The sequence below is a fragment of the Dermacentor silvarum genome, unplaced genomic scaffold, assembly GCF_013339745.2.
Source record: "Dermacentor silvarum isolate Dsil-2018 unplaced genomic scaffold, BIME_Dsil_1.4 Seq235, whole genome shotgun sequence".
In the NCBI taxonomy this organism is placed as follows: domain Eukaryota; kingdom Metazoa; phylum Arthropoda; class Arachnida; order Ixodida; family Ixodidae; genus Dermacentor; species Dermacentor silvarum.
In genome coordinates this window covers 1-17,168 of record NW_023605908.1, presented here as the reverse complement: position 1 = coordinate 17,168, position 17,168 = coordinate 1, and the positions used below count along the sequence as shown (strand labels likewise).

Genomic DNA, 17,168 nt, shown 5'->3' with positions numbered 1-17,168 from the left:
TGCAATGCACGGAACCTTGTCGCACACTACACATATCACAGTCTCCTGCCACCGCACCGTGTCGCGCACTACACATCACAGGCACGAAAGCTTGGGCCCAGAATACAATAGTTAGTTACTCCGAGACGAACGACATAACGCCCTGCGCCAAAGCGGCGATCTTTCGCTGACGCTTGCCAAAGCTGTTATGGCGCAACGTGGCGCAATTTCGGTCATTTTTCCTGCTTTCCGCACAATTTGGCGCAGCAATTTGCTTGAGTATCAAAGTGGCGCAATTGGCACAGTATTCCCGCCCTGTCCTGCACGCCGAATAAATGCATTGTACCGAAAGCATGCAAATAGGCATTTAGTGCCAGATTTCCCCTCTGGCAATTTTAGCATGAAGGCTTATGATCTGTCCTGTGCTTAGGCCTTTTTCTCGTTTTTGAAACCACTGTTCTCAATAAACATTGGCGCTTTGGACGTTAAGGCACTCTAATAATCTGTGACATTAGCTAGACTTGTTGCCTGCCTTTAGTGCACCTTTATTCATAGCCCTTAAAAAAGGAAAGTTGCAGAGGTTTTGAAGGCAGCTTTATGAGGATGAAATGCTAATGTTCGAGCGGAAAAGTAAAAAATGTATCCCCACTGTGTTCAACTTGTCAATCAACTTGTCGATGCCTGCTGTCCACCCCTCCCTCCTTCCCCAAACATTTTGTTTCTTTTCACTTTTACATAAAACTATGCCACTGAAATTGTGAAGTGATGCACTCATGATTGATTTCAAACGACGTGTAATTTCAGCAAAGGGTGTTGATCTTTTGGCACTGATATGGACAACCACACCGTGGACTCTGCCAGCAAACCAGGCCATCTGCTTCTCACCGAATCATCAGTAAGTGGGCGCACTTTCCTTTCACTGTGAATGCCTTAAGCATGCCTGCCAAATCTCCAGAATTTTCTGTACGGTTTATGGATTTGCGCTCACTCTAAGATCTCATGAATGCTGCTTCAGGTTTTGTGAAAAATGATTTCCGTTCGTGGAAAAGTTTCGCTCGGCAGTCTTTGAACCTTCTGTTGAAAGTCTTTCGACGATGAGAGCATGCCAGTACTTGCTTTGAGCACGTTTATACAGACATATTTCTGAAGCATGTGAAATTGACAACTGCGAAGTTGCTGAAAAAGGCGCTGCGATTTAAAAACAATGTGTTGCTGGTCAGTCTCCGCTGTTCAAAGTGTGCTGCTTGTTGGTTTGGTGCGTCTGAAGGTAGATCATTTTTAACCCTTTCAGTGTCGGGTTTTATTGCAAATGATGCACCACCAGCATCGTTATTTTTTCTCTCAGATATAAAACGAACATAACAGGTTAATTTTTGGTTGTGCAGAAATGAAAAAAATTACACGGATAATGGCAAATCCTACTTGGTGTGGTCTTTGCATTCCTGTCTGACAAAAGGAATGTCAAAAGGAACATGGCGGGACAGAAACGCAGAAGCATACCTGTACATCAGTGGCGCTGAAAGGGTTAATAAAGTGGATACGTATCCCACAAAAGTTGTATGCTTAGGGGAAGACTTAAAAGGGAATGCATGCTATTCCTTCCCCTCCCCACTTTTCCATCTTGGCCGGTGTTGTGTCCACAAGATTTTTTACAAATTTTAAAGTTTATATGTAGTATGCTTCAGGGGACCACAAAAGTGCATTCTTATTGCCTTTAGGTCAGTACAGTGGCATTAAAGGTACAAGCTTTATAAAAAGAAACAAAGCTGCTAGCGTCATGAGTGTTGCAGTAGTATCACAAGTCTGAGCTGCGTCTTGTTGCTCTTGTTGTAAGTTGAGAGAATAAAGGTACAGCCCGTGGTACAGCCTTTGTCAAAACAAACGAAGCCACCAGTATCACGAATTTTGGGAGTCCTGGCGGCGTCTTGTGTAAATCCTGGCGCTAGAAGCTCTGGGAGATTTAGATTAGAGTTCAACTTTGTGCAAAATATTGAAGCAGTGCAGGAGCAGGAGGTTTACCAGGTGTCTTGCACTCTGCTGTCATGATGCACTTACTGGCTTTGTTTGTTTTGATGATAGCTGCACTTATGAAGAAGGAGGAAAAATCATCAGTCTGTATGTGATCCAGCACAGGCATTCCTGTGATGTGCTTATTTTCTAAGTTAGACACGGATGAGCGTGTGGCACAGTCGTATCGGAAAGCTCGAAGGCTGTTGGCTGAGAATGTGCTTGCTCTGCTATGCATGACTGTACGAATGACTGCAGCGTTTGAAAACTTGCAGGTACAGCATTGTTCGAATGAGCAACACTCGGAGACACTTGCTCGTGGCTTCGGACCTGATCTCTCACCTTCAGGAAAAACTCAAAGAAGATTTGGAGGTTGTAGCTACTTTCGCAGGTAATTCTCTTCCCCATGGTTTTACATTGCTGCCACACCTACATTTTTTGTCAAACACTCGCAAAAATATCCTAAGGAGATGGATATTTTAAAATCATTGTGGCAGCCAGGCAAAAATGCTTTTATGAAGTGCTTCTTTGAGGGCGATATTTGGCAACCATGTTTAGAGGGTTAAAGTTGGTAGTAGAGAGTTCATGTTGTCGCTATCATTTAAGACGAAGAGCCTCTATATTGAATATCTTCAGGATTTTCACAGGTTATATTTTACAGTGTGACTACCTCATGGGCCAAATTGGTGTTCTTAAAATTGATAGTTGTCGTGGCCAGCTTTCACCTACTACCGTTGCTCGTGCTACTGGTATTGTTCTCTGTTCTGTTTGTGGGGAGTTTTAGTGAAGCAGGGACTTATCATAGACATAGACCAGAAGGGGCTCTGCTGCCAAGGATGAGGTCGTGGGTACGACTCCTGACCGCAGCAATTGCATTTCACACTTATTAGGTGCACGTTGAAGAATCCCAGGCAGCCACAATTTATTCACAGCCGTCCACTACACTACTTCTCACAGCTTTAGTGTTGCTTTCAATGCTAATGCTATCAACCATCATCAGTAGTCTACTTGCAGTGATAGTAGCACTTACAATAGTAAACAGTTAATAGTGACAGGCTCTCTGGTACGTTGTGTATTCCGGGTATAGTATAGAATATGCCCAGGCAGTTCAGCAGTCAGATTTTTGGATTTTGTGAATACCGTTGAGCATAAATGCACAGTATTCTCTCAACTGCTCTTTCAAACTCAAATTAATTCAAGTCACATTAATTCCGTACTGATTGCCTCCAGTGCACTCCTAGTGACAGAGAGAGCGACAGGAGCTTGGGTTGGAAAAAAAAAAAAAGAAACTATTTCTTCTGATGCTTCAAATGACAGTGACGAGTACAGCATCCAGTAAAAGTTGCAGTAAGGGCGTCTTTCTTTTTTTTTAATTATTCATATTGCTGCGCCTTCTCTGCCTGTTTCATCTGCAGGAAGCGACGTGTTATCCGACGCCACGTATGCACACCCTCTCTATCCTGACAAGGAGCTGAGGTTTTTGCCGGGAGACTTTGTAACCATGGATAAAGGCACGGGATTGGTCCATTCGGCTCCCAGCCATGGCTTTGAGGATTACCAGAATGCCCTGAAGCACGGTATAGCTATGGAGGTATGTTCACCCATTTTCTATGGTGATCTGTTGTCCTTGACTAAGTCATCTCTTCGTGCAGAACAGAGGTTTTAAAGGTTTTCGTCATCATAATCTATCACTTTACTTAAAGTTTATGTTTATCGCTAGTTTTCCTTCGGAGTATTACTGACATGACATTTTTGATCCGTCGTTTCTTTCATGTTATATCATTATCCAAATCCTCTAATTTCTAGAAAGAAAAAAGAATAGTAAGCTGTTTCTACAAACCAGTATTTGTTTTGGTACTCGGGAGGTGGTGGATGCATCGTGACGTCATGCATCCTGGCTCGCTTCTCGCGATTGCCGTGTCTGCCACATGCGAGTGCAGCCTAAAAGTGTGTGCAGCACTCGTTAATTTCTTTTTGTAACGAGCAGCGCCATCATACCTATCCTTATTCACATTATCATATCATTATCATACCTATCCTTATTCGCTCTGTGTCATTACATTACGGTAGTGTCGATGATGCCTAGTCCGCCATTCCGAGACAAACTTCAGCGTCAAATTTAAGGTCTTGTGTTTCCCAACCTTTATAGTATGTACTTGCTAAGCGTCTTTTCTTTTACGTGCGAGAAGCGTGCAGTGGAATTTCTACAACTTCAATAACCTTTAACCCTGTAATGCTCAACATATTATAAGTAATACGTCAGATAGTATATGAAATGCATATAACAACATTTGGTTGTTTTTTTTGTGCCAGAACCGGCGATCTGATTATGAAGCATGCTGTAGTGCAGGACTCCGGATTAACTTTGACCACCTGGAATTATTTAACATGCACATAAATCTAAGTTCTTGCACTTAGATTTAGGTGCACGTTAAATAATCCCAAGTGGTCAAAGTTAATCTGGAGTCCTGCACTACAGCATGCTTCATAATCAGATCACCGGTTCTGGCACAAAAAACAAAAACAAAATGTTATTTTTTTAATACCTTTAATACCTCAGAACTCTGATTTAAGCATGGAAAACTTAACTCACTCTAGTGTATTGAAAATGCTAAGTCTACGAGTTTCCAATTGTAGATCGTTCAGTAAACCAACTATTAATTAATTATTATGGTACAAATTAAGTGACAAGTAAAATTACATTTTGTTATTATTTTTTGTGCAAATATACTCCCCATGGCCTCAAATAGAGGGGAACAAGTTGTTCTAGCTTCACTTGATGTGGTACTGTGTTTTGGCATAACAGGGTTCATCATTCCTCCTGATTTCTGAGTTACATTTCTTCTATGTGTGATGAGACATGGTCTTTTTTTTTTTTATCTTCTCAATATTGCTAGGACTGTCTTGTGGACGAGGAGGGACGTTTCGCATCAAGCTGCAGGCCAGAGCTGCGCGGTCTTCCAGTGCTGACCGAGGGCGCCGAGGCCGTCACAAAGCTGCTGGCCAATCACGTCATCCGAACTGGCAGCTACACCCACAGTTATCCCTACGACTGGCGCAGCAAACAGCCCGTCATCGTCAGGTCTTCTCGGCAGTGGTTTATCAACCTCGACGATGACATGAGGCAGCGGGCACTGGTAATGGACCCACTACGAGCCATGAGCTGCCTACAAAAGTGAAATGCTGCTAGAAAACGTTGTGTCCTGTATTTTTCTCGCAGTAGCAATTCAGTCACAGAGGGACAGTTTACTATATTTTCACATGTAATACTGGCACTATGAATAAAAAAAGGTTTAAGTACAGATTGGGGGCATGGGTTATTCCCCCAATATGTGAATGAACTAATCTCACCACGCCCTGGATGGCATGCACACCTGTCCTGGTACTGCCATTATGCCAGAAGTAATCCATGTGTTTAGGCTTATGGTAACCTTAAAGTTGAGTGCGGAGGTCTGCTGCATTGTGGATATCACTGTTGAATTATTGGGTTGTTGGGAATACTGAAGTCTGTTTGGGGGGAATTCCTCTCGTCTTCATACCCGCTCCTAAGCTCCTTACCCATACAGCCCTGCACCTTTAACACAAGGTTAATGCGGTACAAGAACAAGCTGGTTGATAAATTCGTAATGAAAGCAGCAGCAGCACGAAAGCGAACAAAAAAGTGCCCCTGTTATTTGTCCTTCGTGCACGCCGGTGTGTCGCGGAAGAAAATGTTGGAGAAAAATATATATATTTTTCCAGTTATAGTTGCCTTTCAGTCCACTAGGAACTCCGAAGAGATTCAGCGAGTTTGAGATTGGGAGTGAGAACACCTAGCCCGTTCCACAACTAACGCTTAAACAATTGCGTTACACACTCGTAACTGTCCTGTGAGTTTCCTGCTGTTATTTATTCTTTAGAAGCATTTTGGCTCGAACTCATGCAATGTGTAAATTACTGCTTTTTGAAATGTACTATTTTGCCGCTGCTCTTTTGAATTGCTTTGAATAAAGCTCAACACCACTACCATTGTGACTACTATGTGATGCTTGAGTACTATTCTGATCATTTCCTTCCATTTTTTTTTTCTATTGCCCATTTTTTTCTGTCCCCGTCTCAACAGGGCTGCCTCAAACGAGTGCAGATTTTGCCGGAATCGGCGCGCACCATGTTTGAGAACCAGTTGGCGCAGCGACCCCACTGGTGCATTTCCAGGCAACGGTACTGGGGCGTCCCAATACCGGTGGTTTTTCAGGATGAAAGGTCACTCACTTCAAGGTGATTGCAAGTTTTATCCACTAGTTTGACAGACAATGGACACATTGCCTGGTTGGCAACTGTTATCACAATATGGTCATAGCACAATAGAACACCAGGCTTCGCAATTGGATGCCGATCGCAGTAAAAACTGAAAGGTAAGGAAGTCCTTAAAAGGCCACAAACTAGAAAACTAAAGGGTGTTTATGCTCCTAGCTCCTACGCGCGAAGCATTCACTGCAGCATCTTTTAGTTTTTACTCATTTAGTCTTTTCGTTTTTACTTCTGCCATTGTTTTTTTACCAACTTCACATGTGGTAGCAGCCTAAATAACCTTTAGTACCTTTGTATTCCAGCCCTTTAGTTTTTTATCTTTTCACTCCTTGTCCTTTAGGCTGTAGAATGTTACTTTAGTCAGTGTCAACATGTGTTTATGTTTCCATGCAGGACCCGAATATCTTTTCATTCTTCAGTATTTGAGGCTTCTAATTTTTATTCCTTTGGCTGTTTAGCTTTTACTGCTGCTAGCATCCTTGTCAGTGGCGCACCGACGGGGGGGGATTCGGGGGTTGGAACCCCCCCCTGAGGCCGACTTGACCCACCCTTTTGTTTAACCCCTTTTCTTTCCTTACGCATTTGAGTACTGTAACTAAGATGTAAGACGCGCAATCGTCTGCACACTCGCAAAAAGCGCATTTTATTGACAATTTCCCGTGAAGAAATCGAAATTAGTGCTGTTTAGATGGTATTGGCAAACTGTCAACCCCCCCCTGGCAGAGATCCTGGGTGCGCTACTGATCCTTGTGTATTTACATATGCCAGTTATACATACTGCAGAGTTTCCAAGATAAAGCATTAAGTATTTCAAACATGTGACCTATACAAAGCCTCATAACTTATTCCTTTTGTACAACGTAGTGCTATTTCTTGTGCAGCCATAACTTTTCGTTCAGGCCTTTAGCGTTTACCTCGTGACTTGTTTACTTGGTTCTTTTGCTGCACCAAACCATTATATAAGCTACTTAGATGCATGCATAATGACGCACAACTTTAACGCAGCGTTTGTGTCTGTATGAGCATATCATTTCACTCTGGATTTAGTCATCAACTTGTGATACGTTAGAAGTACCTCACTCAAGTGCGCAACTTCTGTGCATTAGCAGAGCGCATGCTTTGCGCTCACATTATGTGTCTCTGTTTTAGCTTGAAAATTAAATTACAGAGAATTCGTCGGACACGTCTGCAAGCTTATGAACGCAAGAGGACCGGATGTGTGGTGGACAGCCACTGACAAGGAGCTTTTGCCTGATGAAGTGCGCAAACAGGTCTGAAATGCGCCCTTTGCCTCCTCCTTTTGATGTAGTATTGTGGTTATTTGAAACACGAACACATTCTGTTGGCTCTGTTTTCACCAACTTACATGATGTTGGCTTAGGCACCTTAGTTCAGGGCCTATACCATCTTCAGCGACTGTATACGTAACAATGCAAAATAAAAATAGAACTCTGAAGTTATTATGGAGGTGTTCTACTTTATGCTTTTTTTTTGTCTGTTTGATTTTGCTCATGGCTGTACATGAAGAGCTTGCTTGACAAGCCAGTTCAGTTGCCTTTATTGAATAGATGCTGTCCTGCCAACCTTTAGTGACCACATGTTAGTGAAGAAGTGGCCAGGCAGACATAATCATGGAGCTTCAAAGGAGTTAACCACATTGTTCACAAGCGACTGCGAAACACGGTAATTTCAGACCTTAGTGTCATTGGCTTTCTTCTGACTGACTGCCTTACCTTCTCGGTAAGAAGCAATGGCATAATATTTGAGAGTGGAAAATAAATGTGCTTGTAAAAACTGACTAAATTCAGCAAAAGTTAGTACAGTAAATTGCATAAATTTAGGTCAGAAGTGGACAGTGACTTTTCTAACCAAGTAGTCAGCTGTGAGATGTAAGGAGACCCCCCTCAAAAAAAAAAAAAAAAAAAATGCCGTCACTTGAAAGTCGCAGTTTGGCTACCCCTGTGCTAGGCATAGTTGCTTTATAAGACGGAAAGAACTTGTCTGTAAGACTATTTGGTGACAAGTCATCAATTTAGGAAACGCAAAATGGAACATAACAGTTGTGAAAAGGAAAGATTCCCAAAAGTTGGTCCGCAGAGAAACGAAGCACCTGAAAACCTTGCATAGAAACGTCACCATCAATGGCAAAGATTCGATTAGATGCGAATAGCAAATGGTAGTGCAGGAAGTTGAAGAAGATGATGATGATGGATGTGGGGTTTTATGGTGCAAGGGAAGCTGAAGAAGAGAGGAGAGGTGAGGAGAAAGTAACATACAGGAAGTCCCTGGAAAAAGAAAATTGTGATGAAACTTTCAGTTATGAGGGTCAATCTCAAACAGTGCACTGTAGTTGTGATTTTGTGTCACTTAAAATGGGACCTTCTAACCATTTGCTGAATGTCACTTTTGCTGTCCAACTCATGTTATTTTTGTTTTTGAACTTGGCTGATGTCTTATTTTGTTTCACTTTCTTTATCAGCTTGGAGTTGGTAAGGATGCGGCTTTAACACGAGGCCAAGACATTATGGACATCTGGCTCGATAGCGGGCTCAGCTGGAAAATGGTTCTTCCAGGTAAGTAAAAAATGACATATTAAAGCTATTTCGACTTTCTAATAGCAGAAAACTGTCCCCTGCAAGCTGGTGTTGTGTTCTGCAAAAACGTGCAGTGGCTTCACAGCAACGAAAGTGTTGCTGTAAAGCCATACCACACTTCAATAGAAAGCAGCAGTGGACGCAGTGACGACTAAGCGTACTAAGCTATGTTGCTTTGCGTGAAGATAATTATGTGGGATTACTTTTAAACGGTGTTGTATGCAATTATTAGTGCACTCTTCTTTTTTTTTGTGCTTGTTGTTAAAAAAAATTAAATTATGGGGTTTTACATGGCAAAACCACAATCTGATTACGAGGCACGCCGTAGTGGGGGACTCCGGAAATTTGGACCACCTGGGGTTCTTTAATGTGCACCTAAATCCAAGTACACGGGTGTTTGCGCATTTTGCCCCCATCAAAATGCGGCCGCTGTGGCCGGGATTCGATCCTGCGACCTCGTGCTCAGCAGCCCAACACCACAGCCACTGAGCAACCACGGCGGGTGCTGATTGTTGTAATTAGGGAGGTGCAAGTAACACGCAAGAACAGCTTACATGCTCAAAAATTAGTTTTATGTTGTTTGCACTTGACTACATTCTGAACCTATGTGTTTTATAATTTTTCTTGAACCCATTGCATCCTTATTGCCACAGAAAAAGCAGCAATGAGGTGGCCTCTGGTTCGCCTGACTCGTTGAATTGAGCATGTAAGGATGACTCTTCCCATGCACAGGGCCCTGAACCACCCCTCGAGCTTGGTGAAAAAACACAGTCCGCAGATAGCATACATTGCTGTGAACATCTCAGCCAAGTTTTGCAGTTGTGTGCGCCGCATGGAGCTCACAAGCAGAGCACGAAGTCACCTTTCTCTCAAACGCTCTTTTTTCAATAGAAACCTGCTCCTCACTCTTTTCTGGACGCGCTATTTCGTCGTGTAGCAGATTCCCTTACGCGGCTGCTATTGGCCAATAGCTGACATCAATCAAGAAGGGTGTTTGGATAAGTGCGCTTCTTGTTAGTGTTACTGTGTATGTGTATATTTATTGATGCATTTTAATAAGCAAGCTGAAGTAAGCAAAAATCTGCTTTCGAATTTCGATAAAAAATACATACTTCGGGAAGCAGCGCACTATCCTATGTTCATGCTCATCTGCAGCCGCCTGTATAGGAAGTAAACTTTGGCCACCCTGCTTATTGGTGTTGTAGCCGTCAGGTCTCGATAATTTCGACTAGTTTTGGACACTAAACTAGTCTCTAACCAGGTGACACTTAAGGTGAGACCACACGTACACTTTCCAGCATGCGCTCACTCCTGGCTGCTCTTGGTTAGACATTTTGGCAGACATCGCTTCATAATGGGCTATTGATAGCGCTTCAAAATGTGCACGTTGAATGTGGCTACTATTTGTCGATCAAGCTGGTGCAGGACAAAGCCGGTCTGCACCACGTAGCACAGCCAGACAGGAGCATATGAGCGCGAGCGCGCACTCTAGCCTTGTCGTGCACAAAGCAAACGCTGCAGTTGCATATAGCTGTGGTCTGCTACGTAGTGTGGCCACCGCGGGGTGCCGCAACGAGTCCATTGGCTGAGCACACTGCGGCTCGCTGAGGACAACCGCATTTGGCACGTCGTAGGTGCCAAAATCTGAATTAGTGGCATCTACGTGAACAGCCAAAATTAAATTTGAACTGTGCGCCACGGTGACATTCAGTAGGCGGAGAGTTGTGGGCACACCCCGCTCCGCCGTAGCCTTCGCAGTGCAAATCATTGAAGGAGCGGAAGCACTGCGAACAGTTTGATTGCCAATAACTACGTTTCTGCTGAACGCATTGAAGAACTTTTTTGCTGCAAAGCATTTCTGAAATGCCTAGTATAATTTAACTTCAAATGCATTTCTCGACTTCGATTACGTGGGTCAGGGCCCCTTTAAGAGTGTATGTATGCGTATAAATTCCTGTTCGTTAATGCAGACGCACTTGTTCTTTCAGAACCTTGCCAAGCAGACGTCTACCTGGAAGGCCTCGACCAGGTTCGAGGTTGGTTCCAGTCTTCGCTACTCACGAGTGTCGCACTGACGGGCAAAGCACCTTACAGGTAATCACATCTCTGAGTCTTAGGGACACTATGTGAGACACCTAGTTGTGTATGGGCAACACTCGAATGTGCCTTTATGCAGATAGGAGTAGTTAATTTTTAATGTTATAGTGAGCACAGCAATTCGTCCCTTCTTCCACGCCTTTCAGGTTTGGTAAGGTAGTGAACGTGGTACTTTGCATTGCACAGCTTAAGCCTCTGAGCAGGCAATATAAGTGTTCCCCGTGCTGAAAGTTACCAGTTGGAAATATGAACTGGCCTTGATTCAGCCCTGTTTACCAAGCTTCTTGTGCATTCTTTTATGAAGGAAAAGAATGCACTTTTCATACTAAAACCTGTAGTATTAATTCTTGCTTCGGTGTAGTGAATCTTGTGGAGAAAGTTTGATCGGTTGCATGTGGTCGCATGCATTGAGGTGTCATGCATCGGTGCTGTTTGTTGCATGCGTAAGCTAGGGGGAGGAACACAGGGGCTTCTTTCAATCTCGTTGAAAGCTAGTAAAAATCCTAAAACTGAACATGCTTCTTTAGAACTCCGTGCCTTGTGGTCTCGCACTGTGCTGTGGAACATTAAAATTTAAAATTATTGGGTCTTATGTGGCAAAACTGTGATCCGATTATGAGGCGCGCTGTAGTGGCGGACTCCGGATTAATTTCGACCACCTGGGGTTCCTTAATGTGCACCCAATGCACGGTACAGGGGCGTTTTGCAGTTCGTCCCTGTTGAAAGGAGGTGTGGAACATCTGTTGCAGCACATAAAAGTAGGACAGCGTAGATCAAACATCGGCTGACACTGGCCCTACACTGGGCAACATTGGCCCTATGTAGAGCCAACATAATCTTTTTGAACTACTGCTTGGGGTCTAAGCGATGTGGAGTAATTTTGTTGTGCCATCCTTTCGGACCAAAGGGACTAAGGATGGAGGTAACCAGCAGAAAAACTATGCCTACCACAGTCTTTTGAGAGTAATAACTGAACTCACTTCTCTATAAAAAAAGAAGAGGCTATGTTGCAGTGGCATAGCCAGCATATTTTGTATAGTGGGTGGGGAGGTGCTTCAGCATGTCACCTACGTCACACACACATACATCTTATATACATGAATGCATATATAATGCATATTTAGTGTATGCAAGCATGCATAAGGAAGCCTATGAATTTTGGAGAGAGGTTAAACTGAAAGCCTGTTTTCCGCACACGTCACTGCCCTGTTGCTATGATAGCTTATCAGGTGTTGCCATTCAACCCTGAATCAACAAGTAGGAAGGCTTCATGCTTTCCAAGAAATGTGGTGATAAATTGTGAGAACGTAGTGCACGGATAAGGTAGGTCACCCTTTGATACCCTAAGCTGGAAGCAATTTTGGCACATGTGCATTGCAAAAGCCCCGTCATACCTTGCGAGCAAGTTATGGATGTCTAAATGCTGGGCTGCTGCTGCAAAACTGGATGTAGATAGTACTGCAGATGGGCCTTGTGCCAAGCAACTATGTCACAAGTAGCGCTCCATTTAAAGTGGCACATCGATCTTGCATATTTAATACTACAGAATAACTTTCACTCTTTAGTCTGTTTCGTTTTTTGTTTTAATAATTTTTTGGCAACTCGCCAGGAAACTGTACATGCATGGCTTCACACTGGATGCTGAGGGCCGCAAGATGTCCAAGTCGTTGGGGAACGTCATTGACCCCGAGACGATAACAAAGGGTGGAAAGGCGAGTGTTGTAGTCCTGCTTATTATTTTAATAATCTGACTATGACTTGCTAATGAGCCTTGGCACTCTTCAGGTTAGGTCTTAAGCCGAGGCAGATAATCCACCTTAATGCATGTAGTGATGCACAGCATAAAAAGACGGTGAAACCAGACTTAAGAGAAAAGAGTACCTAAGCAACATAAGCCAAAATAGAAAGTGATAGGTCCAGCATAGTTCATTGATAAGTGATTCAGAGAAGTGATGTCAACGAAAATATACCGGAAGAGATTAATTTTTAGAATTAGATGGCTGGTTTCTTGATAGCACAGAGCCGACTTGCTATTGTCCGAGTTGCCGTGAGAACTGCACAGTTGAAAGTAGACGTACTGATGAAATGAACCAGCGCGAGGGCTGCTGTGTTACTCTCTCTGCACGAGGGAAAAAAAAAAAAAAAAAAAAAGATATGTATGGAGGGGCACAATCATGTCATTGAAGATACCCATGCCAGATGTTTCCTAGACTATTGCTTCATTACCCGACTTTATATATATAGTGTTGAGGCCAAGGTCCCTTCAACTCCTTTGCAAATGAAACAAATACAGACATCAGGAATATAGTATCGGTTTAGCTTCATCTCTGTGAATGCAGTCCACTAGCTCAATGGAGTTAGGTTTAAAGAGCTGATTAATTATTAATTCAACCAGCCAATTAGAATACCTTTGTCTTGCCACCTACACTGCCTTTGCTTTCACCTGTCTTCAGGACCTCAAAAAGGACCCTGCCTTTGGAGTCGACGTGCTTCGGTGGTGGGTCGCCGCCCACACAAGCAACCACGAAAATGTTCCTGTAGCCAAGCACGTCCTGGCAGAGTGCCAAGAAAACGTTGCAAAGGTCCGAGTGAAACTCCAGAAATTGTTGTACTTGTTTGCATACTATATTTTAGTGCTTCTCCTACTCTCTTGTGCGTCACAAGAGGCGAAAAGAGACATTCGCATCTTTATCAAAGGAACCCATTATGGTTGTCGACACTAAGACGACTGCATTCATTCTTCTTTACATTGTGCATTTGTGCTGCAGCAGGGAGCCGACAGACGATTTATGTCAGGTGGCTCCCTTTAGTGTTGAAACCTGGCTAACAGCTTGTCGTTTTCACTTCTTCACAGTGTGCCCGGTTAATGCTGTTGAAAATCTCTCTAGATGACGAGTTAACCTTGCAGATAATTAACACTGTTTATTTTTATGTGGTTCCATTGTTACAGCTCCGGGGCACGCTGAGGTTCTGCCTTGGAGCACTCTCCGACTTCGATTACTCGCATCACGTTTTGCCGTACGAAGAGATGCTCCCGTTAGACCGGTTCATGCTCCACCTTCTGCGAGGATTTCATGATCGGGTAAAGCTTTGGATTTTTGCTCTGCTTGTTGAATTTTCATGCAGCATCACCCTCTCTCAGAATATAGTTTGGTGTGGCTATTTGGTACGGCTCTGCGAATGTCCAGGTCCAGCATTTAGTGTATTTCAGTTTAAAACCAGCTAGATCTTCGATTAACCCTGTAATGTGCCAGTTAAGCCCATCGTATGCCTGCAAATTTTCTGATCTCATGCTTTCTCGAATTCTCTGCTGCTTTTAACTATGGTACATATTCTGCGACGATCACTTTCAGTGATAGTATCATCTCGGCCGTCAGGCGCGCTGATTGGCTGGTTGAGCACTACGTCACACGAAGGCGATAGTATCGCAGAATACGTCCCTATGTGTCCCTTCCCTTGGCACTCATTCTGTTATTCTGAGCAATTATCTTTGCATGAATGTGGAGTTCTGTAAAACAGCTTGATATTTTTGTGACAATATACCAAATGTTGTGTAAATAGGAGCACTAGGTACAGATGACTCTTCTGGCCAAGCCACTGGCTCGTTCACACTCAAGTTTCACACAGAACAGTGGCACCATTACAGTAAGAGATGATACCACTGTGCCGTTCCTGCAAAATCTCAAATTTTCATCTGGCATGTAACTGCTATATAGCCACTATGTAACCATTGTTGCAGCAGATGATACATACTTTTAAATTATTCTGGATGAAGCAGGTAAGTAATTAACTCACACACGATATTAAGCTGCATACACTGCGAAATGTGTCTGTGTGAAATTTGAGCACAAACGAGCCAGCCAGTTTAGTTGGGAGAGTCATGTAACCTGGTGTTCCTATTTGTGCAACATTCAGTTGATTCGGTTTATGAAAAAAAAAAAAAAATGTTGGTTTCATCACCGACAGCCATCACAATAAAATGCTAACTTTCTCAGTGCATTGATACGCAAAATTATTAGTTTTATAATTCCTAACGGAGATAGTTATGTATTTGTTGCAGTTAAATGTATAGCTGATGGTGTCTATAACTCGCCCTGTTAATTGCTGTTCCAAGATAAAGCGTGTGTAATCGCCAATGCAAACTTTGCTCTTTTCCTTCTTTTTTTTTCTCAGGTCACATCCCTGTATGATGAAATGAGGTACAACCATGCCTGTTCTGCTGTGCTGAACTTCGTTGTAAATGAAGCGTCATCTTTCTACTTCCAAGCTGTGAAGGACAGGTGAGCATCACTCTACATCGGTACAAGTCAGAAGGGTAAACTGAAGTGATGAACTGCAGCAGAACTGATAGTCGGGCGAGTTGGTACGAATTCATAGTGAAACCTTTTTTGCACACAATCGACACGGACACAGTGAAGGGGGGACACACGAGTGTGTCCCCCCTTCACTGTGTTTGTGTCGATTGTGTGCGCAAAAAATTTCACTATGAAGGAGTGATGAACTTATTTGTCTGGCATGTGCGTAAGACATAACCCTTATGTCAATTTACGATCTTTGAAAGAAGGTAACCTGTTTGTGCACATAATGCCACTAAGGCGACTACAAGAAATGTTTGAATTAATGCAAAATCAGGCACATACAAACGCCCATGTGTTGCATTGTTGCCTTCTTCCTATGTCCGTTTGTGTTAAACATTTCACCACAATCCAGAGGCAACTAATAGCCCACCAACAAGCCATAATGAAGGCTATCAATGTATGCTGATGAATAGTTATCTCCTCATTGCTTATGACGCTTGTTGCTGCACTCTGGTTTCCCTATGACATTGTGTGCATTCACAGGCTCTACTGCGACGCGGAGAACTCCGCGAATCGGAGGTCCTGCCAGACGGCTTTGAGTCATGTGCTAGACGTGCTGGTGAAGCTTACCGCTCCGGTAGTTCCGCACCTTGCAGAAGAAGTCTTCTACCACCATGCAGACCCTGGCAAGTGTAAGTTCTTATCATTTACATTCGGTCAGTGTGTCCAGTGTGCAAGGTTTCACACTAAATGTACTAGACACTGTACTACACACAAGGTTTCACACTAAATGTACTAGACACTCAGCACATCCTAATGGAATGCGACGGGATCCACCCAGCGAGAACCGTAGGTAACGTGCAACTCCCAGAAGCGCTTGGGTTTAAAGTGGAAGGAAACATAAACAGATCATCCATAGAGATCAGCAAGAGACGATTAGAGTACTGGTGGAAAGAAAGCAGGGAAAAGATGGATACGACCTGATCTCTTAAAATCATAGGCAGCGGTACAAGGTAAATTTTTGAAAAATAAAAATAATGAGAGGTATACAAAAATGATGGATAAAGAACCTGTATAATATACCTGATTAAATCAAGCAGGCTAGGTGACTATTTGTCGCCGCCCCGTTTCAAAGGGGATGCCAATAAATCATCATCATCATCACTGTGGCAGTGCTTACAATACTGGACGCTGAATACTAAGCACTGTGACACTACAGAATTGTACAGAGAGTTGCTAGCTGAGAGAATTCGGTACAAGCTGTTGAAAGGCACCATGGTCACCACCAAACCCGAATACACTTTATACACTTTCTTTGACCCTGCAGCATAAGGTAGAATCCTGTCTTCTATGCATTCTTGTAGCTTTCTATAATTGAAGAAGAGCTTCTGCAAGGAACAGTGGCAATTTCCTTCTTACAGCTAATTGTTCGATCCTGGCTGCAGCAGCCGCATTGTGATGGAGATGAAATGCAAAAAACCCTCGTGTACTTATATTTAGGCGTACATTCAACAAACACAGGTGGTCACCATTGGTATTCCGGAGTTCCCCACTAACGTGTGCCTATAATCATTATGTGGTTCTGCCACATAAAACCTTATAATTTATTTACAGCTAATTTATTCATTATTCCATAAAGCTTTAGACACTTTTCAAGACACTTAGTCAGCAATTAAAAGACCATTCTCAACACCATAACTTCCAGAGGAAATTTTTTTGCCATTTGTTTAGCAACGTTTTGCATCATTTACTGGCTCGTTGCTTACCTCGTGTAGTAGCTTCAGGTAGCTCTGCTTAAATGTTGACGACTTCCTGTCTGGCAGCTAATTTTTGATGTCTTTTTCTTTTTTTCTTCTGCCCTCTGAGCAGACGACACTGGTGTTTTCCGGCGTATGTGGCACAC

General features: G+C 43.1%; 1 protein-coding gene across 1 annotated transcript; it reads left to right on the top strand.

Moving 5' to 3' along the window:
* Positions 1–358: 358 nt before the first annotated feature.
* Positions 359–17,162, top strand: LOC119434765 (isoleucine--tRNA ligase, mitochondrial-like; the record flags this gene model as incomplete). The annotated part of the gene is made up of 14 exons (XM_037701838.2): positions 359–874; positions 2,262–2,377; positions 3,402–3,577; positions 4,884–5,123; positions 6,089–6,243; positions 7,445–7,547; positions 8,756–8,849; positions 10,859–10,964; positions 12,577–12,679; positions 13,421–13,549; positions 13,918–14,049; positions 15,141–15,247; positions 15,809–15,957; positions 17,135–17,162. Coding segments are annotated over exons 1-14 (1,760 nt in total), but the record flags the coding sequence as incomplete, so codon positions are not given.
* Between the last annotated feature and the right edge of the window lie 6 nt (positions 17,163–17,168).